At 32.4% G+C, this 24617-nt stretch overlaps 1 protein-coding gene and 1 pseudogene across 1 annotated transcript in view; both read left to right on the forward strand.

Annotated features, from left to right (window-relative positions):
* The window catches only part of MDGA2 (MAM domain containing glycosylphosphatidylinositol anchor 2), an 815380-nt gene that overhangs the window by 425206 nt on the left and 365557 nt on the right, over positions 1-24617 (forward strand). Inside the window, exon 3 of the mRNA XM_023521599.1 lies at positions 18138-18312. Within this exon, the coding sequence (XP_023377367.1) occupies positions 18138-18312 (175 nt within the window). The remainder of the gene's footprint in view (positions 1-18137; positions 18313-24617) is intronic.
* On the forward strand, positions 2449-2567 carry LOC111731132 (annotated as a pseudogene).

Genomic DNA, 24617 nt, shown 5'->3' on the forward strand with positions numbered 1-24617 from the left:
TGCAGCTCCTAATAATGTTTCTATTTAGCAGAAGATGAGTTCTGATTATTTACATTCTGTTAAAGGTGTCACTTCTTTCTTCAGTTACCAGTTACCATCATTCTTCTTTCTCTCATTAAAATTATAGGATTGGAATACATCATTTAAACTTGAGAATTGATGATACTTAGAGAACCAAGACTTTGTATCAATATATTAATTATAGTGGGCACTTAGATTTCATGATGCTCATTTATATTTGTGGAATAAATATTGTTGTCTCCAGCAAATACTAATACAGATAAATCCTAGAAGAGGAGCATGCATTTGGAGAATGGATGCTCAAAGTGACATAGCGCTGAACTTGCTTCCACTTTTACTTTGCTAGGCCTGACTTTGAAGGTAAAGCTGATAAAGGGCAGGTGAGAATGAGGAGAAAAGCAGAATTTATTCTAGCTAATATAAGCATAAATGGATTAATCTAGGTAATTAATTCATTACGAAACTAATTGTAAGGGCTGAAGAAGGCTTTAAGGCTGGGCTTCCAGAAATTATTCCCAGAATAACTTCACAGCCTTTGCCCACTGAGGGAATTGCTTTCCCTGTAAGAATCACAAAGTAGTTTTTCCAACCAGTAGCCTCAAGAAACATGTACCTTACTAATAATAGAAGAATTGAGACATGTACTCCAGAACTGCTGGGTCTGTTTCATAACCATGCTTACTGTAATTCTCACCTACAAAAATTGATTCCTCACAAAACACCTCCTTTGAAACTTAATTTGTTTCTGAATTGTTATTGATAAAACCCAAATCCTGTCAGCGACCTTAGTGCGAGTCTGGTAAAGGTAGTTTTTATCTTTCTGATATCTGAATTATAAGAAGGCATCCAAGTCAAAAGTTTGAAGAGATGATAAGTAATCAATGAACTATATACATGGTCATATAGGGAAATTTATCAACCACTTATCCCTATAATCCATTTGATCTTTATTATATTTGTACAAAAGTCAAAATCTCTAACTCGCTGTTGAAAATATGTCTTGAAGCCACCCAAATTATATCTATCTATTTCCCTTTGTTTGTGAAAACCACTGTCTTAGGGCAAGCTTCTCTGTAGACCTCCTCTTTCAACTTTAAAAATTCTTCCTTCTCCCCTCTTTGCCCAGCATAAAAATTCAAACACCTTTTATTTCTTTCCTTGTCTCGAACACACAGTTCCAGGAATCCTGGTGATACTATACAAGATAATTTTGTGCTTTATTCTTTATCTCTATTTCCATTAGGAAAAAAATATTCTAGTAAGAATATAAACATGTGCAGAAAATGTGACAGAGGGTCAGTAAAGTTGAATAATGTGTGCTCTCTTTACTAAGTATTAAAGCAACCATCCATTTTCATTTGCTCTTGGAGGAAGATCCTTTGAACTAACTTGAATTAGAGCCACCGGCGTCAGTTTTTGTTAACACCAGAGTGAGACTAAAAACAGTCTGTGACTTCAGATAGAGCGAGACCTCGATTCTACCTCCCCCATATACTATTTGTGGGATCTTGGGAAAATCATTTTACTGCTTCAGTGTCAATTTCTCATCTGTAAAATGGAGATGTAGTATATAATTGATATGATTATAGTGAAGTTTAAATGAGATACTTAAATATTTGTCAGAGTAAGCCTTTAACAAATATCTGCTACTTTCAGTAGAAATAGAGTCATGCAGATGCTTGTCAGAATCTTGGAACCACTATTTACTAATCGTATGGTCTTGGGAAAGTTGATTAACTTTTCTGAATCTCAGTTTAGTCATCTGCAAATTGGATAATATTATTGACTTGTAGAGTTGTTATAAAGATAATTATGCAAAAGTGCCTAGTTCAGAATCCAACACAGTATTAGTTTTCATTTCTTCGCTTTCTAAGCTTTATTCAAAATTGAAACAACTTTATAAATTCTTACAGTATTTAACTCTGACAATAATTTAGTGAGCTGAAATGTTTTAAATGTGTGCAAAATTAGCTTACTGTTAATACTGTCTGATTGAAGGGTCCTGAAATTGGGCCATGTGCATGAACATTTAAAATGGACCTTGTCATGTATATTATTTCTGAAGCCTCAATTTACTTTTGCATGTCTTCTTGTTGGTAGCTCTCAATCATCTGGATGTTGAATTGAGTTTAAGTCTAATTTGACAGTTTATGACAGGGGTCCCCAACCCCTGGACTGTGAACCGGTTCTGGTCTGTGGCCTGTTAGGAACCGGGCCACACAGCAGGAGGTGAGCAGCGGGCCAGGGAGTGAAGCTTCATCTGTATTTGCAATTGTTCCTCAACTCTATCATCACCACCTCAGCTCCATGTCAGATCATCAGTGGCAACTACTGGTTTATGAATACAGGTCATATGTACCTCTGAATGTTGCAAGATACTCATTAAGTGAGTTTTTGTTCTTATTTTTCTAAAAATTGCTCAAACAAGTCTACGGCCATGCCACCCTGAACAAGCCCGATTCCATCTGATCTTGGAAGCTAAGCAGGGTCGGGCCTCGTTAGTACTTGGATGGGAGACCACCTAGTAAGACCAGGTGCTGTAGGCGTAAAAAAAAATAAAAAGTAAGGGATTATAAACTGACAAGGTCCTTGCAATCTGTGAAGTCAACCAAGGGTTGCTTCGCCTAACATAAATAAATAAATAAATGAAAAATAAAAAATAAATAAAAATTGCTCAAATATTTTAGGAGTAAGGTGTCAGGTAAAGATTTTTCCATAAGATTGAAAATGTACTCATAAGAATTAAAGAAGTTAATTTCTCTTTCCAGTTTTAGGTGCCCAGAAAAATTCAAAGGGACAAATAATTTACTTGAAAATATTGTCTTAGGCCAATTTAATGTAACATTTTATTTTTGATATTTTAGATAAACTATTAGAAAGCATGAAATAGAATTGCACAGAATTATTTATTTGGCAAAATCTGGCTAAATGTATCTGTTAGAATATTAGAACACCACAATTATAGACATCTCTGTCAAGCCTAATGCCAAAAGACATTCTCATTTTTCTATAAGTGTTATGGTGTTTTTTAAATACTTTAAATAGCAAAAGTTCATTTGGTTGTCTTATGAATAAATTGAAATATAGCTATAGTAGAGTACTGTCTTGGAGTGAGCTGAATAGAGCAATTTATTTTTTATTATATTCCTAATGCTCTGCAGTGACTACAATAAATTCAGATTATATTTTTATAAAAAAATCATTAAAGAAATCACTACTTCACTTTTAATGAGATTACGAATGATGGTAAAAAATGTTCCCATAAGAAACACATAAGGAAGAAGATAGCTGTTCAGTAGCAACACTTTAAAAAAATTTTTAATTTGTAAAATTTGGTGGTAAAATAAATATTAATTAGTAAGTATAAAAGTGCTAAGTTTAAATCAGGGAAGTCTTTTAAGTCTGGAAAAAATATTATAGTGAAACTTGACCACCCTCTTGTACTTAGTCACTCAAATAACCAAAAGAAAAATGTGTCAGAATATATGCCATCAAAGCACCTTCCTCTTCATAAAAATGACATATTGATGATTAAGTCATGAAGCTCCAGTTTAATGCTTTATTTATTTTTTAACCAATAGTTTATTTTTTCTCTCATGAACTAGCACTCAAAGCTTTTGGATGCTTTAAACATAACATTTCCAAAACATGCAACTTATTTCCTTGTGTATTTCTAGTTGTTTTTCAAGGGTACTACTTTTATTATTTTGCATTTAGAAAAACAGAGTGGAGCTTCTATTTATAGGATCTGCACATGTTAAAAATGGATGCTTTATTATATTTTGCTTAATTTAATTTTTTCATGACAAATTGTACTTACCTACTAATTACTGAATGCAGAAACAGTCGCAGCTTAAATAAGATAAGCATCAATTCTGCCAAGAAAATAAATCTAGATATTGAGAGTATTGAGATAGTATGATGACTTTATGTCATGAGGGACCCATCCTTAGCATATGACTTTTACCTTGGAGTTTGTTCCACAGTCTAGGATGGGTCCTGGAGCCCCAGTGTTCACATTTGATAACAAGAAAGAAAAGAGAAAAAGATAAATGTGCCCATGTCCTTCTCTTTTACGGAGCTTCTTCAGAAGGCTCACATAACACTTCTGCTATAATGTATACATGTGAGCAAGAAGTGTTAACCTGACAGGCCTGAAAATATCAGCTTTAAAAAGGCCTGCTTGCAATGTTGGCCCTACTTCAGTTGGCATCTGGGAATTTGGATTTCAGAAAGAGTCCCACCATTTTCTATCTAAATATAGTTCACTATGCCTAAATTGTTTTTTACAAACAGTATGCTTGACACTGAACACTTGCTGTACTTTTGGGAGTCTGAATTTTGGTATATACTAGGCAGGGGGTACCTATGTGACCAGCCCCTAAGAAAGCTGAGTCTCTAATGAACTTTCCTGATAGACATTTCACACGTGTTGTCATAATTTAACAGAGGGATTTAAGTGCCTCCTCTGTGACTCCGGGAGGAGGGGACTCTTGGAAGCTTGTGCTTGTCTTCCTCCAAATCTTGCCCCATAAATCTTTCCCTTTGTTAATATTACTTTATATCCTTTCACTACAATGTATCATAGTCACAAGTATGACTATATGAGTCCTGTAAGTCCTCCATGAGTCATCAAACTCATCGCTGTATATTGTAGGAACCTTGTGGAATGGGATTTTATCTAGTTTATGTTTTCATCTTCAAGGGTCATAAAGATCCCTGGCAAACATGAAAGTTCATTGAATGACTATGTAACTACTTCTCTAATTATAACACAGATTTCAAAGTCCATCGCAGATCTGGTAATTTTTTTTTTTTTTTTTTTTTTGGAATTAAGAGTAATAATATGATTTTGTGTTTTTATTGGCATTCTCTTTTCAAGGTGACTGCAAAGTTTTGGGTCTGAATGACCGAAAGGATGGAGTTGCCATTAACTGAAATGAGAAAGACTACGAGAGCGGTTTTGGAGGGGAGCTCAAGAGTTCATTTTGGATATGTTACATTGGAGATGAAGGGCAGGTGGTATTGCCAGAAGACTGTGATTCAGGGAAAAGGCCTGAACTATAAATACTATCTTAGGAGGTATCATCACATATATGATATTTAAAGTACTGAAGGGGATGACTGAGGAAGAGAGCATAGATAGAAAAGGACCAAGCTTTAAGGCATTCGACCATTCAGAGGTTAGGGATGTGAGTAGAAACTGCCAAAAGAAACTATGAATGAGGGGCCAATGAGGAAGCAGCTAAACAAATCTCTTTACTTTCACCTTATAAAAAAATTAGAGAATATATTTCACATTTTTCCTATTTTTCTATAGCTTATATGAAATGTAATTCTTAAAAATTTAGGTTATGATAAAAATGAAGTCAAATCCATACATCTCAATTATATTTGAATATATTTAGCACAGTGTTTGATATTTTTATACCAGCTGTATTGTACTGCTGATTCAATTAGTAGTCTAGGTCTATTCTAAAACTTCAGTGGTTTTATGACAGACTAATTCATAACTCAAATCACCTGTTCTAGTTTTGTTTTTTTGTTATTTTTCTCTAATATTGCCAGTTCTTTTGAATGAATTTATCTTTATAAATTTACTTTTTCTATTTATCAAAGTTTATTTTTGTCCTATCTAGTGGTGCTAATTTCTAATTCAATAACAATTTAAACTTTGACACTAGAAAGGTATTGTTTGATATTTCCCTCAAATTTTACCGACCCAGTTTCAAAATATAATCCTACGTTTATAAAGAGTAGTGGAAAAAATATTTAAATGTATTACTATAAATTCATTAAATATCATAGAATTTAAACAGAAATCTGGGCATATTTCAAAATAAAAGCAGGTGAATAGAGTCAACTTTCATTTGAAGGAATATGTATTAAAGGAGCAACATCTCAATTAACTGAAACTCATTGCTATATATTGTGGTTGCCTCGTGGAGTGAGATTTTATCTAATTTCTGTTTTCTTGTCAGCATAATTATAGTACTAGGAATCCACTCGAGCAGCAATGATTTTATTAATTACTACTATGTTCCAGGCTCAGTGCTTTGGGCTGGAGATACCAAGATCAAGAACAATCCTTGCTGTAATGGTTTACAGTTTATTAAAGGCAAAAGAGTTATATCTTCGGTCTGGTTCTTTAAAAGTAGAACTTGAGATGAGAATTCATGTGTCTATGACTTATAAAGGAAGTGCACTTAGGAGAAACTGCTAATAGATCAAGAAAGCAGGAGAGGAAAGGGAAGAAGTCAGGCAAAGGTGTCACTTTAGGAGATTAGCTTCAACCTAATCCTACAAAGAAACTCTGGAGTATAAATTATGCTTCTGCTTCATAATCTGTCCTAACTGGAGGCAAGGGAGTTGGAATTTTATATCCACACTAGCGTTCACTGGCTAGGACCCACTGGGTGGAGAGGAGAGTCCCAAGCATTCCCAAGACTGCCTCTGAGAGCAAAGTGGCTCCACAGCCCAAAGACCTTCTTCTATGAGAAACAGGGAATCCTAGGGAGGTACATGTAAGAAGGATAAAGGGACTCAGAGAATCAGGCAGAACACCAGTTATTTGCAACGACACAAAAATAGCTAATTTATATAACATGTGATGAGTACTCTCAAAGAGGGAACTGCGGGATGCTATGGCAACAAAGAAGATGGGATGTAATGGGGTTTTATGGGAGAGGGGATGATTTCTAACAAAATTACTTCTGGAGGATCAGAGGGAGTTAACTAGATAATAAGTGAAGGAAAAAAGAAGAACTTTCAGATGAGAAGACCTGTGTACAAAGGCACAGAGTCACATGATCATGGAAAAAACTATAGCTGTAAAATAGGGAAAACATTTTTTCCTACTTTTTAAGCTTGTCCTGGGATTAAAATCAGATGATGATTTTTGTAAACTTTTAAAGAAGTGAAATTCTGTTACTTGTTGGAGTGTTGGCCCTACTTCAGTTGGCATCTGGGAATTTGGATTTCAGAAAGAGTCCCACCATTTTCTATCTAAATATAGTTCACTATGCCTAAATTGTTTTTTACAAACAGTATGCTTGACACTGAACACTTGCTGTACTTTTGGGAGTCTGAATTTTGGTATATACTAGGCAGGGGGTACCTATGTGACCAGCCCCTAAGAAAGCTGAGTCTCTAATGAACTTTCCTGATAGACATTTCACACGTGTTGTCATAATTTAACAGAGGGATTTAAGTGCCTCCTCTGTGACTCCGGGAGGAGGGGACTCTTGGAAGCTTGTGCTTGTCTTCCTCCAAATCTTGCCCCATAAATCTTTCCCTTTGTTAATATTACTTTATATCCTTTCACTACAATGTATCATAGTCACAAGTATGACTATATGAGTCCTGTAAGTCCTCCATGAGTCATCAAACTCATCGCTGTATATTGTAGGAACCTTGTGGAATGGGATTTTATCTAGTTTATGTTTTCATCTTCAAGGGTCATAAAGATCCCTGGCAAACATGAAAGTTCATTGAATGACTATGTAACTACTTCTCTAATTATAACACAGATTTCAAAGTCCATCGCAGATCTGGTAATTTTTTTTTTTTTTTTTTTTTTGGAATTAAGAGTAATAATATGATTTTGTGTTTTTATTGGCATTCTCTTTTCAAGGTGACTGCAAAGTTTTGGGTCTGAATGACCGAAAGGATGGAGTTGCCATTAACTGAAATGAGAAAGACTACGAGAGCGGTTTTGGAGGGGAGCTCAAGAGTTCATTTTGGATATGTTACATTGGAGATGAAGGGCAGGTGGTATTGCCAGAAGACTGTGATTCAGGGAAAAGGCCTGAACTATAAATACTATCTTAGGAGGTATCATCACATATATGATATTTAAAGTACTGAAGGGGATGACTGAGGAAGAGAGCATAGATAGAAAAGGACCAAGCTTTAAGGCATTCGACCATTCAGAGGTTAGGGATGTGAGTAGAAACTGCCAAAAGAAACTATGAATGAGGGGCCAATGAGGAAGCAGCTAAACAAATCTCTTTACTTTCACCTTATAAAAAAATTAGAGAATATATTTCACATTTTTCCTATTTTTCTATAGCTTACATGAAATGTAATTCTTAAAAATTTAGGTTGTGATAAAAATGAAGTCAAATCCATACATCTCAATTATATTTGAATATATTTAGCACAGTGTTTGATATTTTTATACCAGCTGTATTGTACTGCTGATTCAATTAGTAGTCTAGGTCTATTCTAAAACTTCAGTGGTTTTATGACAGACTAATTCATAACTCAAATCACCTGTTCTAGTTTTGTTTTTTTGTTATTTTTCTCTAATATTGCCAGTTCTTTTGAATGAATTTATCTTTATAAATTTACTTTTTCTATTTATCAAAGTTTATTTTTGTCCTATCTAGTGGTGCTAATTTCTAATTCAATAACAATTTAAACTTTGACACTAGAAAGGTATTGTTTGATATTTCCCTCTAATTTTACCGACCCAGTTTCAAAATATAATCCTACGTTTATAAAGAGTAGTGGAAAAAATATTTAAATGTATTACTATAAATTCATTAAATATCATAGAATTTAAACAGAAATCTGGGCATATTTCAAAATAAAAGCAGGTGAATAGAGTCAACTTTCGTTTGAAGGAATATGTATTAAAGGAGCAACATCTCAATTAACTGAAACTCATTGCTATATATTGTGGTTGCCTCGTGGAGTGAGATTTTATCTAATTTCTGTTTTCTTGTCAGCATAATTATAGTACTAGGAATCCACTCAAGCAGCAATGATTTTATTAATTACTACTATGTTCCAGTCTCAGTGCTTTGGGCTGGAGATACCAAGATCAAGAACAATCCTTGCTGTAATGGTTTACAGTTTATTAAAGGCAAAAGAGTTATATCTTCGGTCTGGTTCTTTAAAAGTAGAACTTGAGATGAGAATTCATGTGTCTATGACTTATAAAGGAAGTGCACTTAGGAGAAACTGCTAATAGATCAAGAAAGCAGGAGAGGAAAGGGAAGAAGTCAGGCAAAGGTGTCACTTTAGGAGATTAGCTTCAACCTAATCCTACAAAGAAACTCTGGAGTATAAATTATGCTTCTGCTTCATAATCTGTCCTAACTGGAGGCAAGGGAGTTGGAATTTTATATCCACACTAGCGTTCACTGGCTAGGACCCACTGGGTGGAGAGGAGAGTCCCAAGCATTCCCAAGACTGCCTCTGAGAGCAAAGTGGCTCCACAGCCCAAAGACCTTCTTCTATGAGAAACAGGGAATCCTAGGGAGGTACATGTAAGAAGGATAAAGGGACTCAGAGAATCAGGCAGAACACCAGTTATTTGCAACGACACAAAAATAGCTAATTTATATAACATGTGATGAGTACTCTCAAAGAGGGAACTGCGGGATGCTATGGCAACAAAGAAGATGGGATGTAATAGGGTTTTACGGGAGAGGGGATGATTTCTAACAAAATTACTTCTGGAGGATCAGAGGGAGTTAACTAGATAATAAGTGAAGGAAAAAAGAAGAACTTTCAGATGAGAAGACCTGTGTACAAAGGCACAGAGTCACATGATCATGGAAAAAACTATAGCTGTAAAATAGGGAAAACATTTTTTCCTACTTTTTAAGCTTGTCCTGGGATTAAAATCAGATGATGATTTTTGTAAACTTTTAAAGAAGTGAAATTCTGTTACTTGTTGGAGTCCATAATTAATGTCTTAATTACACTGCAAAATAAAACCCTTCCACGAGGCAGCCTACATCAATCCCCAACATTTTGTATTTATAAGCAATTTCAGCAAGATGTTTACTCTTCTGTCATCTTCGATTTGAAATAATGCTAGCAAGCCCTATTGTAATTGCTCCACATACATATAGGAAGCATGACATTATTAAAGATAAACACTAATTTTATTTCATTTCTCTCACTGTGTATTTGCACAAGAGAGTTGAGTGAATTCTTCAAAGTTTAAGTTCAAAGAAAAGCTACAGCCAAAAAAAAAAGATTAGAAAAACTAAAGTCTCTGCTTTTAGGCCTATCTAGTTTCAGAAACACCCATCCTCACCCCATGATTTTCTTTTTGTTTCCAACGCATTTACCATGATGATTCCGTCTCTTTCACCATTCTATCCTCTGGCTGCTGAGAAGACCCCTTATTGATTTTCAGTCTCTCTCTCTCCCCCCATCCCCTCTCCCTCTCCCTCTCCCACCCTCTCTTTCTCTCTTTCTCCTCTCTTCCCCTCTCTTTTTTATAATGTTTTTCTGAGCTTTTTATTTACACTATACATACTGAGAAATTCTTCTTTATCACACTGTGGTCATATACCAGATAATAATTCTAATTCCTAGAAATCTTTTAAAGATATAAATTATATTGCTATTAGTAGTAGTAGAATTAGTAATGTTAGTAGTGATATCTAATATTCTGGGCATACTAGAAAAATATAGTGTTTTATGCATAGAGTATAGATGTTTTCATGTTAAAATTTTGTTGCTTTGTCAGACAATTGTGGTTCTTTCTATAAAATTAGATTTAGAAACAAGCGTGACATGACATTTTGCTATAATTTACAGTAGACTGATATAATTTATTAAAAATTGAACCCGCGTGATCTGGAGTCCTGTGCCACTCAGAATTCTATTTATTGTATTAAATAATTCAAAGAGAACATATTTCCTCTGTAATTTTTCCTGATATTACTTCAGGATAAGAAGATAACCTCTTTTTTTTGAAAGTGTAATGAGCAACATCTACTCATAATCGCCTACCGTCGTAGATATTCTTTTATACTCTTTCAGGCTGACACTCCGTAACTGTCTTTGTTTAGCTCCCAAAGGCTGTGGTGGCAAATCATCCCAATAATTATAGCATATTAGACAAGATAATGTTTATTTTACTCTTCTTGTTTTCTTATACTGAATAGAATCTTCTTTCAAAGTACAAACAAGACTGGGACAAAGCTCAGATTTGTCTCTACAGATTGATCTGAATGTATATGGCAACTGATAAAAATTAGCTTCAATGAACAAATCTTCATTCACTGGACATTAATTCAAGTGTCATGTTCTGTGACCTAAGAGAATCTCTGTGTTGTTTCTTCAGATTAAGTAGAGAGTTGCAATAAAAAAGTATTTCCTAAATTCTAGTATCTTCTTTTCATGTTATGCTTATGGAAAATATTGCTTAAAGTCATTGTCACAATTTAAACACAATCATATTTAATAATGCAGCACATTTGAAATCAGATTTCATTCCCACTGTGGGACTTGCAGTTGTCTCAAATATCCCTTATCCTCTATTTCCAGAGTTATTGAAACATCAAATTTTAGCAGGAGGCTGGGAGGGAGGTACCATGCATGGTAAGGAGAACATTTCCCAGTCTTCCTTGAGGCTAAGGATGTGGCTATAATTATACAATCTAAGTAGAAGCATCACAAGGCAGCATCCTAGAACTTTCTCTAAAAGACAACTAGCAGACAGTTTTTGTCTTTTCATCTTTCCTTCTGCTAGGAATGGGGTGTAACAACTAGATTATAACTGTTATTTTAGACTTTGAGGGCAAGTAACACAAGGTAGGGAAAGCACTTCTAAAATGCTTGAGACTCTGAGCAGAGCCCTGAGTACACACTGGTCTGCCTTGCTCCAGAATTTTTTTTACACAACAGAATCTACCTTTTATCTTGTAAAAATCACTGTTAATTGTTGGTTTTACAGCAGCACCTAATCTTCATCATTAAATCTACCAACCACTCAGGTTTCAAGTTAAGTGTTATATTTTCATTCAACAGATACATGTAGATTATCTACTGAATTAATTGCTGATATCCAGACTTGAGTTATCCATAAAGCTTTCTTATGGTACTTCCTGTGTGTTTTACTGTTTCTCCAATGAAATTCTGTGCACCTATGCCAGGCTAGCTCAGAAGAATCCCCAGGGGAAGAAATTAAAAATAAAGATGAATTAGTTCTACATTTCTTGTATTGATTAACAAACAGTAGTTTAGGTTAGAGTCCAGCAATCTATGTTAATTAAAATAAATTAGATGAGTATTCATTTTATTTATTTACTTATTTATTTATTCATTCATTAATATAGAAGATTTATGTTTTCCTCTATGCACCCCTTTCACTATATTTATAGATTCTAGTATGAAGTGGTTTTTTATTTCTTGACTTCTAGATAGTTAACAATCTTCCTTTTAATTTTCTCTTTGAACAATAACTCGATGTATTTGTCATCTTTTGATTATTCATTTGTAACTGTATTGAATAAAGTCCAGATTACATGGCCTGTACTATCTCTGCTCTTTAAGGTTTTGTTTTTCGTTTGTTTGGTTGGTTGTTTTTTTGCTTCCAACTACGTGATTAATTTTTGTGAATTTTTAATGGACATTAGAAAAAAATCCATTCTATGAATGGAAGATTTTTATTAGTCATGCGTCGATCCTATTTTTCAGTTTCTCCCTGTCTTAATAATTTTTTTAATTTAATAGAAAAATCGTATTATCTAGAACTGCATAATTCTCAAATATAATTGGAATTTCCCATTGCAACTTCATGTTTCTCAAATTCTTCCATTTCTAATTTGTTTTGTAACTTTAGCTGCTCTGTATTCTACTGCATACTAATTAATGACTATATCTTTTCTATAAGTTGTGACTTTTAACATTACATAAAATAATGACCTTTCCCTATCAGTGTTTTAAATTGAAAATGTATTATTAATTTTATCTTACTCTATATAAATATTGTCACTTCTGAGTGATGATTGATTTTAATTTACATATTTCTATTACCACTTTGTGTCTTTTCCAATCTTGACTCCTAATCTTTTACTGCCGCCTGTTTTAGTATATATTAAATTATATATATATATATATATACACACACACACATATATAAATATATTTGATAAATAGCATATAAACTTATTACTTTTAATAATTTATAAATTATATAAGTAAATGTAAAGTTATATAATAATATATAATTATATATGTATTTGATATAGCATATAAACATGTTTCTTTTAAATCTAGTCTAATAGACTGTTATAATGAGCAAATTCAATCTATTCACATTTAGTCTGTGACTGATACAACTGTTTCCATTCTACTCTATGGTTATTATTTATTTAAAATTATATATTTCTCTATTCTCTTTGCTCTATTTTTGCTCATTTTATCAAACTCTTATTATTTCTACTCTTTCTCTTTTATCTTGTTTTCCCTCTCATTTCTGGAATTGTGTATTATAAAAATTGTTTTAATCAGATATTTATAGTTCTTTGGTATTTGTAAACAAATACCTACTGTTTCTCCCCTAGAGACACACTTTTTCCCCCTTTCGACTATTCTAAAGTGTAAGATTTTAGATAATTTATTTTTCTCCTTCCCTTTCCTTTTCTTCCCACAAGGAATTAAGAGTTTTACCTCCTCTTCATGTTCTACACCCACTCCAAACTCCAAAGTTTTGCTAAAATATTACTAATCTTTTTATTCTATATATATTTATATTTTGGTTTTAAGAAATTTTATTTAGTACTTGAATTGTATATTACTCAGATGAACCATACTTATTCACCAAATGCACATATACTCATTTTAAATGCTCACCACCATATACTTTTCTATATCATTGCTTCACATCCAGTTTATTCGTTGGGTGGTTTTAATATTGTCTCAAGTATTTTTGTCAGGTGGGATTATTTGAATTTTGAGATTACTGAATGTTTGCATAGCACTAAATATTTTTCTTTCACACTAAGATGAATGAGATTTTGGCTGTCAGATACTGGGATATAGATACACATAACCCACCCCACCCCTCACCCCTGCCTCTTTTTTTAGTAACTGCAGGTGTTATTCCATTGTTTTTGAGCTTTCAGTGGTAGAGATGAGACTCTTGAAGACAAACTGATCTCCTGTACCACCCAGGCTTATCAATTAGAATTAGACTTAGGTGCTAGTGGTAGAAAATCCCCCCAGATTATGACATAATATAAAATTTTATTTCTTTCTCATGTAGAAATCAAGAGCTATAACTAGTTCAGGTCAGGTGGGTACAACTCTGTGATGTCAAGAATTTATATTCTTCTCTTTTATTGCTTCTTTGTGCCTGATGTTCATTTCAAATAAGCTCATGGTCCACAATGAGAGCCAGTGGAAACATGCTGAAATGAGCTAAATGTAGAGTACTGCTTTCTTATAAGGATATTTCTGCTTGAAATACACTGGCAAGAACATGCTGAATGGATAACTGGGCAATGTTTTCTTTGTCCTGGACAGCCATTATCTGATGGATAATTTAAGGTTCAATTGCAATGAAAAAACGGGAGAGTCAATATTAGGAAATGAGTAGGTTCTGACACATTGTGACAGTCTGTTCCTTCTGCCTGGAAGCCTACATGATTTCCTTTGTAGACTTCAAAATCACAACTTTTATCAGAGTATGTCTAAGGTTTTTTTGTGTGTGTGTGCGTCTTCAATTACATATATAACTTGTAAGCCCTCTCAATGAGTAGATTCCTATCTTTCTGTGACTCAGGATTATTTCCTTTCAGTATTTAGTTTTAAAGAGTAGAGAAAGGGAGGAGAAAACTCATATTTTGAAACTTGACTACTATATTTTTAATGTTCTGTGTGACAAAACGGAAAATTTCTATAAAACACTTCTGCTGTTTACTAATGTACAGTGGTTTTCTCAAGGTAACAGACTGTGTGATTAAGTTTTGTGGTGTATTAGACACCTTTTTTTTCATAAAATTGTGTTTTTTACTTTAACAAATGATTGTTATACAAATTATGGTTATTCAGACTTGGGTATTTGGCAAATATATTCTCAAAAGTGAAGTGAAACTGCCATCCCAAAGAAAGCACCTTAGCTATATGTGTTACTAATGATAAAATTTTAAGATAAAATGTTTTACTATAAAAACTAGAATTTTGGAAAATCTATCAATGTCAAAATCTGCATGATGGCTTCCCAACACTTAAAGACTCTACTGAAGATACTGATGATGAGATTAATAAAAATGACTTGTCTTATAAAATGAAATGTGTCAACATTTGGAATATCTGTGAATTTATATTTTCCAATGACTAATGCATGATGTTACAAAATCATGTATGAGTAAAAAGCTATAGAAAGTGCAGGATAGACCAATGTATTTTAACATAACGGTGCCAAAAGGTCATCGATATGGTTACACATTCTACTTTGCAAGCAAATATTAGGACACTACCACTTTTGAGTGTGATATCAAAGACTATTCACAATGTTCTGAAAAGGTTGTTGAAATACCTTTCCCTTTACAACCAAATACTGTGAGGCCAGATTTTCTTCAAATACTTCAAGCAAAGCAACATGTTGCAACAGATTGCATTCAGACACTAATATGATTCTCCAGATAGATCATTTCCACTAAACTAGATACTAATGAGACTTGAAGAACTATAAAATGATTCCATTCTTTTTATTCAATTATTCTTTGTTTGAAAAATATAGTTTTCAGACTAAAAATGTTCTCTAGTTAACATGTCATTAGTTTATTATATAATTAAAAATGAGTTGATAATACATAGTTTAACATGGTCTCAGTTTTAATTTCTAATACAATAATTATGAATGGATATAATTCTAACAAACAAAAACAATTGGTGTCCTTAATAAATTTTGAGTGTAAAGGTAGTCTAAGACTAAAACGTTTGATAACTGCTAGTCTATGTCATAGTTTCTTCTCTCTCTCTCTTTCACCTTTCTCTTTTCTGTCTCTTTCTCATACACACACACAAGTGCATACACACTCTTACCTCTCTTTTCCCCTATTCTTGAACAATTTTTTAGTACTACACCAGTATTATACAACTTAATCATTGTATCTTAATAATGTATTTTTAATAAAAGTGCTAGGCCATTTTCCTCTCTTTTTATCCTGATACACTTTTTTTTTTATTTTCTGAAATATTTATTTTTCAAAATCAATTTTAGTTATTATATCGTGATCATCAAAGAAAACTTAGTCTCTTAATTGAAATTGTTTTTTGTTTATATCCTAGATTATATCTTAGAAATATCTAATATCTTAAAGAGAATTAGTATATTCATATACAAGAACAAAAATATGTAATTTATTCATTTGTCTTCTTTATTTGTTTAGCTGTAGATTTAAAATTTAAATGAAAATAGAACTTCAGATTTCGCCATGGAAATACTACTTATCAAACCAGTGCCCTTGTTACACTCTGGTTATTTATATGCATACTTGTAATCAGTTTATAAATTGCTTGAAATCTGTAATTATGCTGTTTATTTCTGTGTATGTTCCATGCACAAAGTGTTGAATAAGTATTTGATATTTAATTTTGTAAATTAGTCAATTTTTATTATCTCTAATTAATATTTTTATTTACCCAACAATTAAGGACAAATATGATTTGTTCATACTGACATTTTAATGATTTGGAGGGCTTTTTAAAGGTACTTTTAAAGTCATTAGATCATATATTTTAATTAACATTATATAAAGATAGCATACATCATGGCAGTATTATAGGGTTTCAATTTTGAAGACATAGTCTTCAGTGCCATTTTTTCATGTTTCTTCATGTGTGTTGACCAGAGGAGTTTTATCAGCCATTTCTCAATTTGAAAATAAAAACAAATATATAATACAGCAGGGACAAGGAGAGAAATAAAACCAAATCCTTTTTACTTCCTATTTTGTATCACTTTGCAGTACCATCATGTGGCTTTTGTTCAGGTTTTATAAACTAAAATACACAAAATTTGAGTTGAATGCTGGTCTTTATTGATAGCAAAAACTAAGTCTGTCATACACAGCTGTGTTTAAAAGAATGGTATTGTTTATAATTAAATGTTTTAGATATTCAGAGTGTTTTGGCAGTGTAATAGAAATGTTTTCTTTGGAAAAGTTTGCGCATTTTTCGGAAATAATTATTGATGTAAAGTGAATTCTAATTATCAAAACAGACAAGTCATTTGTAAGCTTATTAAAGCAAAGTCATATAAAAAAAACCTACACCTTTAACAACCAGGTGTATAAAATTATGCATAATCTCAAAAAGCCATTATAGCAATATACTTAAATTCTTCAAATCAATAAGAAGTTTGAAACAAAATAATGAAGCATGTCCAAAAAGAAATTGAGAGCCTAGCTACAGTACCTGTAGTAATAAATAAAATGTATTTACAAGGTTTGAGAAATATAAAAGAAAATCTTAAATGCCCAACAAAAAGAGAAACTAATTTGTATTTCCTGTGTACTTTAGTAGATCCCTCCTTATTCTCTGGTATACATTCTAACACTTCTAGTGTATGCCTGAAACCATGGACAGTCCCGAAACCTATATGTAGTACGTTTTTTCCTATATGGACATACCTATGATAAAGTTTAGTTTATAAATTAGGCACAGTAAGAGATTAATAAAAATAACTAATAGTAAAATAGAACAATTATAACTATATAGTGTGATAAATGGTATGTGAACTGGTTTGGGTCCATTGTTAGGATAAACAAGAATTAATGGAGCACAAGTACAGAAGCAGTTGATTTGATAACTGAGAAGGCTACTAAGTGACTAATAGGCAGTAGCTTACACAGCATGGATATACCAGACAAAAGGATAACTCATATCCCTGGCAGGATGGAGTAGGACAGTGTAAGATTTCATCATATGACTCAAAATGGTGGTGTGCAATTTAAAACATAAATTATTTATTTCTGGAATATTCCATTTATTAACATTTCAGGCCGCACGCAGTTGACTGCAGGTTAACTGAAATCACAGTAAGTGAACCACAGATAAGCGAGTTGATTATACTTATATTTAATTCCCTTTATATTATATTTATTTGCCCTCTGCACTGATTAAGCTATTGATGAATTCTATGCAATTGAATTAAACTTATATACACTATACAATGATGACATTGCAGTTACAATGTTATAATTTAATTGTATGTATAAACTTTTTTAAATTTTTCAATAACTGGCCAAGGATGGCATTGTAGTAGTTCTGAAAACGAACTCCTCAAATGATTTGATTTTTGACTTCCCTGTGAAAAAACCAACCTAAAGTAACAATCTTTGTTGATGCTTGCTCAGATCAGGTGGACCAAAACAGCAGGAAGTGCCTCTGACAGATTCCAAGACTCAAGTGTCTTCAATGAGACTTTGAGAATTACAAATATTCAGCGACACCAAGGAGGCCGGTATTACTGTAAAGCAGAGAATGGCTTGGGGTCCCCAGCGATAAAGTCAATCAGAGTGGATGTGTACTGTAAGTAAATTACCCAGGCAACTATGGTTAAGTCTACTATGAATTTTTCTGTCCTACTACTTGAGATAAACTTTTTATAGTTTGTCTATTGTGAAAACCTATGGTTTATTGCTAAAAATAGACTTCTATTTAGTTGAGAATAAAAAGTATATGAAATAATGATAGCTGATTTAATATATTTCCTGAAGAATGTCTATTAGACATTTTCATAATTTTTATGAAAACATTAGAAATATTTTTTAAAGACCATTTAAGAACCAGAAGATTAAGACAATAAATAATTACCGACAATCCCAATGACTGTTAGTGTTGAATAAACCATATACTTCTTATTTTTACATGTAAGTATATAAATGAATATTTATGTTTGTTTAAAGAATCATGTTGTACATACTTTAACTTTTTTGTTAATTTTACCTGTGTGTGATTTCAGCTATTCTTATTTTTTTAAGTACACATTATATACGTGGAGCTATTTGTTTGTGAAAGACCAAACTATCTGTATAGAGTCTGTTTTTGATCCAACTCAGTTGAAAGTGATCAGTACATTAGCCAATGCTGTGCCGCCTGGAAAGTGTTGGTTTCTGTTCTTAATCTCATTTTCTCACTGTTTACTGTTAGCAAATATGTTTAAAATCCTCTTGGTCTCCTTACTTTCTTCCTCACAAAAATAAAATAAGGAGCTACAATCAGTTTGATCTTTTGAATAGATCTATTCATCACTCCATTGCCTTTTTACAAGAACTTACATTTTATTTAACTCTCTAATGTTAGAATAAAATAATTTTTTCCCTCACATTAAAGGAATTCAGGCATAAGTAACAAGTAAGGAGTTCCTGGTTTTCTGCCTGTCTTTTGTTCTTTCCTCTTTCCTTTTTCAATGCAAGACAAGTGTTGTATAGTTAGGAAAGTGATTGGAATTATATAAAATCTATTTATCAGATACTGCGTTGAATTTTATTTAATTTTTTAGGTTACTGAGAAGTGGTTGACAGGGCTACATTTGTGATTCACCTTCCACATTCAGGTGCTTGCTCTCTTCCTGAAAAGTATAAGAGAGAAGAAATCCATGTTCCAATCTTTCTAAATGTTCTAGTCCCTTAGGCATTTCTTGGCATAACTTGGGCATCTCCATCCCATGAGCTGCTCTCCCCCTGTTCTTATTGGCACAAAGGTTGGCCTTCTCCAAACTTCCTAACTTCAGTATAGTGTCTGGCTCCTCATCTCCTGATTAAATATTTTTAGTTAGATATACTTTATTCAAAAAAATATCATTTTGAGTATTTTTGTTCATAGCTTTAAATTAAATTTAATTTAAATGAATTAAATACTTCTATGATATAACTTTTTAGAGTATGTACCTATGCTTTTTTTACTATATTTTTGGTCATGAAGTTTTAAAATATACAACTTCAATATCTTAGACACAATTCTTAAGTCTAATAAGTTCTGAAAATTAAATGGATGTGTTTTGTTTTGTTTTGTTTTGTAACTTTTTTCAGCAAAACCTGATGTAAATTAGTTTGATGGCAACTTCTGACCTGAAATGACTCAAGTGGAAAAATATAAATGATTTTATATTCTTTATTTACCCTACTTTATATGAATAATCACGTTTTGCTCAGGAAAGAATGTGTTTGATTACATAGTATCACCACAGATCCTGCTTGATGTGTTACATAATACATGGTATATATACTGTATTATCTTACTTAAATCTGAAATACTCTGAAAAACATTTCCCAAAGGTTATGAATAAGAGATTGTGACTTACATTGCCACTTAAATAGGTTTGATAATAATAATTTTTAAAAAATGTAATTATGGGTTAAAAATCAAACACAGAGAGGGAAATGACATTTTTAAGGACTCTTGAAAACATTCTCCTCTCCTCCTACTACTACAAAGCCTTTTCAGTACTATTCTGCATTATACCCACTCTTTTCTATCTATTTATATCTCTTGCTGTCCAGACTCGATAGTGCCTCAGTGACTTAGTTCCTATTGCACACTTCGGCGGAAATGATGACTTTGCCCCTTCCAGTTTTTCCAACCTCTGTTTGTCTTTTAAGGCTGTGCCACCTTCCAAGCAGCCATGCTGAAAGCATTATCTCTGTTCCCTTCTTCTTTGACTTTTTCGAGATTTTTCCCACTAACCTGGACTTGACGAACATTTTGTTTTATGTTGTTTAAGTGAAAAGTCACTGTGATACAAACTACAGTGAAATGCCATTTTCAATACTTTTTTGGTGGCCAGGATTTATTAGAAAGCTGTCTAAAATTATATTATTTGAGAAAATAACATGTAATAAATTATGGACTCTATGGATATCTCTCCAATATAAATTTTCCAGGGAATGCTTTGCCTTCAGCTCCAGAAAAGAGATTTTTCTTATGGGATCTAGACATGCATTTAAAGAGTTATGCCTATTGTTAAAGGTTCAGATAAATAAACTTCAGATAGTAATTTTTCAAACATTTTTCAAATGATAAGAACAGTTCACAATAGAGACAACTAGGCCTATTTGAGGAATCCATGTGTGTCAAATATAACCATGACAGAAGACTGTAATTTTAAGGTTTAAGTATCTTTTTTCCACAGGAATATTTATAATTTTAAACCTGTTCTATCACTGTTAATAAGAAGGTAATTAGGTTATTAATGCTATTTAAAGTTAGCAACCTTGGTGTCTAAAACTGGATTACAGTCTTAACATTCATCTGTGTTTGGATTTTGATTTGATGTTGGACTGCTTGATTCAGTAGATATTCATTTTTATAAACCATAAACAAGTGAGCAACTTCATTTCAGGTCCTTTGCTTTAAGTATTTTAGGAAACGGTAAAACAATAGGACCTATTTTTCTGTTTAGAGTCATGATATTAGAATCATCACCTGCACTAGACAAATTTCTATATTATTTTCTAAACTGGTCCCACAAGTGAAATGTTCATCAATCTCAAGAGAACTTGGAACACATGATGGGTATAGAAAGAAAAATCCAAAATAATCTGCAGGTGAGGATTATATTTGCAACAAACTCAGGCAGAGTATGATGTGGATTTAATAGAAATTCTAATAAATAATATTAGAATTTAGCTTTGAATTCCTTGTAATAGGTTGTTTCTAAAATGTACTCTATGAAGTGTTAATTTTATGGCCAAAGCCAGTCCTGGAGAGTTTTTGTAATAGTGAAAACGTATATCTCTCATTCAATCCCATGTTCTGATCATAAGTTTCTAGATTTTAGAGCTAATATCTACCTAAAATAAAATTTAGTGATAACTCCTCATTATTTTGATGAGGAATTTTAGTTTTATAAGAGGAATTGCTACACTGTTGATTGATATAAAATGAGATGATTTTATTAGATATTTTGAAATATTTGTGACACCAAATTAAAATTTTGATCAATTTGGGAAGATTTATTAAATACAAGCAGCAATTTCCTTCCACTTAATTTTCTAAAAATTTTCGTGGTAGAAAAATTGTACCACTTTGGTTTTAAAAAGCAACTATGAAATTTATTTTTCTTTTTACTATTTCAATCAAGAATATTATTATTATTTGGAAAAAATATTATAACTATGTTTCTCCATTTATATGACATCATTTTTTCCTTTTATTTTATTTATCTATATTTCATAAGATGTTTATTTATTTATATAATAATAATATAGGTTGCCATTTTTATCCTTTCTGAAAACTCACATATCATACATACCTCAACCTATATATAATTTCTGTTTTTAAATAACTTTTTAAATTTTTTCAATTATAGTTGGCATACAGTATTATATTAGTTTCAGGTATACAACATAGCAATTAGACATTTATACAACTTATGAAGTGATCATTCTGATAAATATAGTACCCATCTAACACTGTACATCATTATTATAATATTATTGACTATATTCCTATGCTTTACATTCTCATGACTATTCTATAACCACCAATTTGTGCTTCTTAATTTCTTCCCCTTTTTTCACCCATCCCCCCAAATCCTCTCTCATCTGGCAACCATTAAAATAGTCTCCATATCTATGATTTTCTGTTTTGTTTTTCATTTATTTTATTCTTTAGATTCAACATGTAAGTGAAATCATATGGCATTTGTCTTTCTTTGCCATTTGTCTTACTCCACTCAGCAAAATACCCTCTAAGTCCATCCATGTTGTTGCAGATGGCAAGATTTCACTCTTTTTATGGCTAAGTAATATTCTATTGTGCATATGTACCACTTCTTCTTATCCATTTAGCCATTGTTGGGCATCAGTTGCTTCTATATCTTGAGCATTATAAATAATGCTCTGATAAACACCAGATGCACTTGTCCTTTCGAATTATTGTTTTGAATGTTGGGTAAATACCGAAAAGTAGAATTACTAGGTCTTTCCCCGTCTTTCGTTATAAACTTTGTTTTAAAATCTGTTTTGAATGGTATAAGTATTGCTACCCCAGCTTTTGTTTGTTTCTTTGTTTCCATTTTTATGAAATATTTTTTCCATCTCTTTACTCTCAGTTTGTGTGTGTCTTTCGATCTTAAGTGAGTCTCTTGTAGGCAGCATATGTAAAAGTCTTGTTTTCTTATTTATTCAGCCATCTTTGTTTTTTAATTGGAGTATTTGATCCAGTTACATTTAAAGTAATTGTTGATAGATATGTAGTTATTGCCATTTTGTTATTCATATTTTAGATGTTGTTGTTGTTCTCCTCCTCCTCTACTTCCTCCTCCTTCCCCTCTTCTTCCTCCTCCTTCTTCTTTCTTCTCCTTCTTCTCCTTCTTCTTAAAGAAATCTCTTAAACATTTCTTGTAATACTGGTTTGGTGTCAATGAACTCCTTTAGCTTTTTCTTGTCTGGGAAGCTCTTTATCTGTTCTTAAAGTCTAAATGACAAAGTAGTTTTGGTTATAGTTTCTTGTTTTGCATTAGTTTGAATATTTCTTGCCAATCCCTTCTGGCCTGCAAAGTTTCTGTTGAGAAATCAGCTGACAGTCTTATAAGTAACTAACTGCTTTTCTCTTGCTGTTTTTAAGATTATTTGTCTTTAAATCATTTTTAAGAGCTATAAAAGTATTCCAAAAGCTCTGTGAAATATAATTCCTAATAAAAGTAAATTTACAAATAGTGTGATTTTATAACCATATAATGATTAAATTTTTTTCTAATATCTGACCCATTTATACAAATATTTTTGATAAAAACTAATCACTGAAATTCTTTTACAATTCTAGCCTCAGATAATCTAGTTTTCAGACTCTCAGAAGGTATTTCAGACTGTCAGAAATAAATTCCTTCTGAGAATATGAAAACTAACAGCTCTATGTTTAAGATAATTATGTAGAATTAGTTGTTTTAAACATGCTCCCCCACCCCTAAAACCACACTAAAATGATGATAAAAGAAACTAATAACAACAGCAATTAAACACATATCACCAAGGATGGAGAGACTGGGGAGGAGATGACAGAAATATAATTTTAAAAGAAAAGAATCAGATCAGGGAGTGGCCACTGCTTATCATATTAAAGAAAGCTTAACTCAAAGCTCTTGATTTGAAGGACAGAACTATGCATGCCATGCTACAGAACTTCTAAAAAGCTCAGAAATTGGAGACACCACTTAGCTCTTAGAGTGTAATTGAGTCCAAAATCAGAATTGGTTGAAAGTCTATATAAGAAAAGTTACGCACTCAGATCTCCTCCCATATTTCATACAGTTTAATGTCTAACCTCCTCCCTTTACCTGCCAACTTCTACCAACTCCTTAGTCAATCCCTTAAGAAAACTGGTATTTTCTTTTTTTTTTTTTCGGGGGCGGGGGCGAGGATGTAGAACCAGAGAAACTTTGAATTAAGACACCTGGAATTATCAAAAACAAGAAGCAACATATTGTAGTTAAATAAGTGATATTAAGTGAAAGTTTACATGTTCATCACAGTCCTTTCTCACATTTGGTTCTGAGAATGCCTTCTATGCAGAAAATCCCTGTCTAGGAAAACTGATGAGCTCTGGAGAAAAGGCTATCTTTTTTTTCTGACAAATAGGGGCCTTGGTGAAACAGCTCAGCTAATACACTCACAATAAAGCTTACTATTGATCAACAAAGCTACCGGTGAGCTTTTTTAAAACATATTCTTAGAATTGAATATAGCAGATAACCAGACATTTGAGAGAATTTTCTCAAAACCAAGACAAAGTAATGGGGAAAGAATTTGGAAAACAAGGATAATAGAATTAGCTAAAATACAAAACAAAACATAATTATTAATATTTTAAATTAATATTTCAAGGAAAAAAAA

Source organism: Pteropus vampyrus, unplaced genomic scaffold (genome assembly GCF_000151845.1).
Source record: "Pteropus vampyrus isolate Shadow unplaced genomic scaffold, Pvam_2.0 Scaffold10, whole genome shotgun sequence".
Taxonomy (NCBI): domain Eukaryota; kingdom Metazoa; phylum Chordata; class Mammalia; order Chiroptera; family Pteropodidae; genus Pteropus; species Pteropus vampyrus.